The 4466-nt window shown below is 26.6% G+C and overlaps 1 protein-coding gene across 1 annotated transcript; it reads right to left on the reverse strand.

Annotated features, from left to right (window-relative positions):
• Window positions 1-3192: 3192 nt before the first annotated feature.
• Window positions 3193-4211, reverse strand: LOC127115031 (transcription factor bHLH95). Its single transcript, XM_051046709.1, has 3 exons — window positions 3822-4211; window positions 3609-3722; window positions 3193-3370 (listed from the first exon to the last, which is right to left on the reverse strand). The coding sequence occupies exons 1-3, from the start codon at window positions 4209-4211 to the stop codon at window positions 3287-3289; spliced, it is 588 nt and encodes a 195-aa protein (XP_050902666.1). The 3' UTR covers window positions 3193-3286.
• Window positions 4212-4466: the final 255 nt, after the last annotated feature.

The following is a 4466-nucleotide window of genomic DNA, read 5'->3' on the forward strand; positions in this document are numbered from 1 at the left end:
ATTGGGAGTTCATCACAAATGAAGACTCACTCACAAATGGGGACATAGATCTAAGCTTGTCTTTCTTCTTCTTTTCTAGATTTCAAGAATCTGTTGTAAATTTTTTATTTCTTTCACTGCTGCATCCACAATGGTTGACTTATCAACCTGAAAAAAAATTAAATTAACCATCTAATTTAGAAAATACTGATTATGACACTAAAGTTTTAACCCTAATTAAAAAATGAAGATGAACCCTTAATTTACCTTAGAGGGCAGATCTGGAAGCAAAGCATGAAGGCTAGCAAACATGTTCCTTATTTTCTTTCTCCTTTCTCTCTCATTCCATATGTTATTTCATGATGAGAATCACGATATTTTCCACCTTTACCTTTCCATTTTTAATATTTTTTCCACTTTTAATCACAAGCCCACCTCGACTTGGTTTTCCATTCACAAGCACTACTCCTCCTTCATTAATTACTTGGTTCCGATTCAAAGAATTCATATCTAAGTTTCTTTTGCTACTCCCACCAATGTTATCTAAATTTGTGAGATCACCCCATACTTGACTTTCCCCATGGAACCGGAAATTTGATCATGATCTACACTCGTTACCATGTTTTCTTTTGAGAAGGAAAGAGAGTGTAACATAGAAAAAATAATATGAAAAGAAGTAATGAAGAATGATGTATTTATATACAAGTATAATAGAGTTAAGTAAAAGCTATTGTGAAAAGTTATATTAAATAAAAAATAAAATGACACGTTTTATGTAGAAGCATCTAGAATATGATTATAATATTGTTATTATAAATCCTAAAATGTTTGATAAATTAATTATACTAATATTGATATTAAGAAAAAAACAGACAAAAAGTTAGAGTTGTGTATAACAAATACAACTGCTTTCTCACGCATTAGGTTCCCATCAGATATGAGTTAATATATATTAAAACTAAACTATATAAAAAAATTATAATTTAGTTTTTAATTGGACAAATTAATTTGATTAGGAATAATAATATTTAATATTAATAAAATTTTTTTGTATAAAACTGTGGGCATAACTCTATCTTCTAGACCTTTCTAACTCCACCTTCTAGACTTTCCCATGGGAAGGTTTAGAATATAAAATTATGACCATAACTTTCCATATATGAAAAGGTCTAGAAGATGGAGTTATTCCTACAATTTTTCATAAAAAATATTATAATTAAACTATATTATACCTAGTTTATTTAATTTGGTCAGCAATTTTATATATATATATATATATATATATATATATATATATATATATATATATATATATATATATATATATATATATTGAATAATTCGATTCTTTTGTCTCTTTGACACGTATATGTGAGAAATCAATAATGTTTTCTTTGTCTTTAGTTTATTTGTTCATCTTAATATGACTAGTTAAATAATGGAGTATATAAATATGACTGAAAAGTGTCGCATACTCTATCATATTTCAATATCAACAAAAAGTGACAAGTCATTGGAATTGTGTAATAACTAATTTAATACTAAAGACATTTGTTTCAACTTTTAAATTTGCTAAGATGTAAAGAAAAACCAAAAATATTTAATATTGTTTGAATTTCCACGTCTCTTGTATTTTTAAAATTTGAGCAAATATACTTAAATTGAGTAATTTTTGGGTTGTTAGATTATTTTACTCTAAATGGTTATTGAATCTATATCCTTCAAGATATTTCTTAAAATAAAGATAAGTTATTTAATGAGTTAAATCTCAGACATTTCCTATATATTGAAGAAAATTATAAATGTATTATATAATATTTAAATGTTTTTCATTGTCATTTTAAAATCAAACTTTAATACAACCAATTTATTTTCATGGTAGTATTCTTAGTTATAAGTAGTATGATAAAAAATACTATATTATTTAAGTACTTACGATAAAATATGAACTAAAATTATTTTAAAGGCATTACATAAAATAAATATATATATCAGAGTTTCTTCTCTCTCTAGTTTATAATTCAAAAAATTATTTCAAAAAAATTAAATTATGTTTTATAAGGTTTAAGCAAATAATATAGTTTAAATTACAAAATAGTTCTTAAGTTTCTACATTTTTCTTTTTTCCAAGATTCAAACTCATGATCTCACAAAATGAATAGTATGTGCTTTGACTCTTTAAAAAATGAAGATGAATTTTATGAGGTTCCACATGAGAATAATTGTGATGTGTGAAATATAGAGTATGTGAAATATGATGTCTCGTGGTATAATCCACGGCTTCGAATTATTGGACAATTTTAAAGATAAAGCTTTCTAGCTAGTAACAATGGTAATCCTAAAATACAGGAGTGTAGAGACAAGTGACTGCCACTTATTGATTTATAGATTTTCTTCATTTGGTTAACTTACTGTCTAGAACACCTTTTAGGTGAGCGTAAGAAATCATCTACTTGTAGTAAGGTGTATTGGGGACCATAGCCTATGAATGGTGATCGCCAATTTGGTTTTTATTATTCCGAAATGGATTCATTCATATTTGAATTCATATCCAATTAGTTGATTAATTAATTAATTAATCAATATATAGAAATATAATTTTCCTTTCTAATTCTATTTAATTATTTAAACAAATAAGTCTTTTAATTTGATAATTGCTATATAATTAGTATAAATATATATGCCTACATTTTAATTATCGGTAATAATAATTAAATAATATTTAAATATAAAATAATCCAACAGTCTCCCACTTAAATAATATATGTTATTAATCATATCATAGTCTATAGGCGGCCATCCGAATGCTATTTATTTTTAGATTTCAACTCCACAATCTATGGTGAGGGGAGTAGATCAAATAGAGATAAGTCAGACCATTAGAGGAAGAGGAAGAGGAACACCTAGAAAGATTGTGTGGGAAGTTATTAAGAAAGATCTTGAAATACACAATTTGGATAAAACCATGATCCTGGATAGAACATTATGATAAAAGTTGATCCATATAGAAAACCCCTTCTTAGTGTGATTGGGTTTGGTTCTAGTTGATGTTATTGTTGTTGTACAACTAATTTTTATTACTTTGTAAAAGAAAACATAAAAAGTACATAGAAATTAATTTAAACACCACATTTCATGCCTCATAACGAAACAAAAATCACTATAATTTAATAAAAATTTAAATATTATACTTGTTTGCTAATTAGACTGTCCTCTAACTTTGGCCCTTTTCTAGTTGTTTCTAGGAGAAAAACTAAATGAAATTAAAATTCATACAAAACGAGAATACAAATTTTATAAACAAATTTTAAGATATCAACATCAAAATTTCTCCAGCCGCTTGCTTGTATGTTTTCTCCATTGAATTTGTGTCATGTGAACCTTTGCTTGCCTGCAAAATAACACAATTCAATTCTTTTTGTTTAAGTAATAATTATTTTATTTATTTGATAACATATTATAGTATATGTATGTTTGGTATCACTGTATGTTATTAACGTATTTGAAGTTTCATTTACACTAATGGGAAATTTATTATTATAACTATAGGACCCCTGATCAATTATGATAGTTTTCGTTGATTCATATGAATTCAATTGGGAGTTTATCACAAATGAAGACTCACTCACAAATGGGGACATAGATCTAAGCTTGTCTTTCTTCTTCTTTTCTAGATTTTCAAGAATCTGTTGTAAATTTTTTATTTCTTTCACTGCTGCATCCACAATGGTTGACTTATCAACCTGAAAAAAAAATTAAATTAACCATCCAATTTAGAAAATAACTGATTATGACACTAAAGTTTTACCCTAATTAAAAAATGAAGATGAACATGAATTTACCTTAGAGGGCAGATCTGGAAGCAAAGCATGAAGGCTAGCAAACATGTTCCTTATTTTCTTTCTCCTTTCTCTCTCATTCCATATGTGTATTTCATGATGAGAATCACGATATTTTCCACCTTTACCTTTTCCATTTTTAATATTTTTTCCACTTTTAATCACAAGCCCACCTCGACTTGGTTTTCCATTCACAAGCACTACTCCTCCTTCATTAATTACTTGGTTCCGATTCAAAGAATTCATATCTAAGTTTCTTTTGCTACTCCCACCAATGTTATCTAAATTTGTGAGATCACCCCATACTTGACTTTCCCCCATGGAACCGGAAATTTGATCATGATCTACACTCGTTACCATGTTTTCTTTTGAGAAGGAAAGAGAGTGTAACATAGAAAAAATAATATGAAAAGAAGTAATGAAGAATGATGTATTTATATACAAGTATAATAGAGTTAAGTAAAAGCTATTGTGAAAAGTTATATTAAATAAAAAATAAAATGACATGTTTTATGTAGAAGCATCTAGAATATGATTATAATATTGTTATTATAAATCCTAAAAAGGTTGATAAATTAATTATACTAATATTGATATTAAGAAAAAAACAGACAAAAAGTTAGAGTTGTGTATAACAAATACAACTGC

This window comes from Lathyrus oleraceus, unplaced genomic scaffold (genome assembly GCF_024323335.1).
Source record: "Lathyrus oleraceus cultivar Zhongwan6 unplaced genomic scaffold, CAAS_Psat_ZW6_1.0 chrUn0865, whole genome shotgun sequence".
In the NCBI taxonomy this organism is placed as follows: Eukaryota; Viridiplantae; Streptophyta; class Magnoliopsida; order Fabales; family Fabaceae; genus Lathyrus; species Lathyrus oleraceus.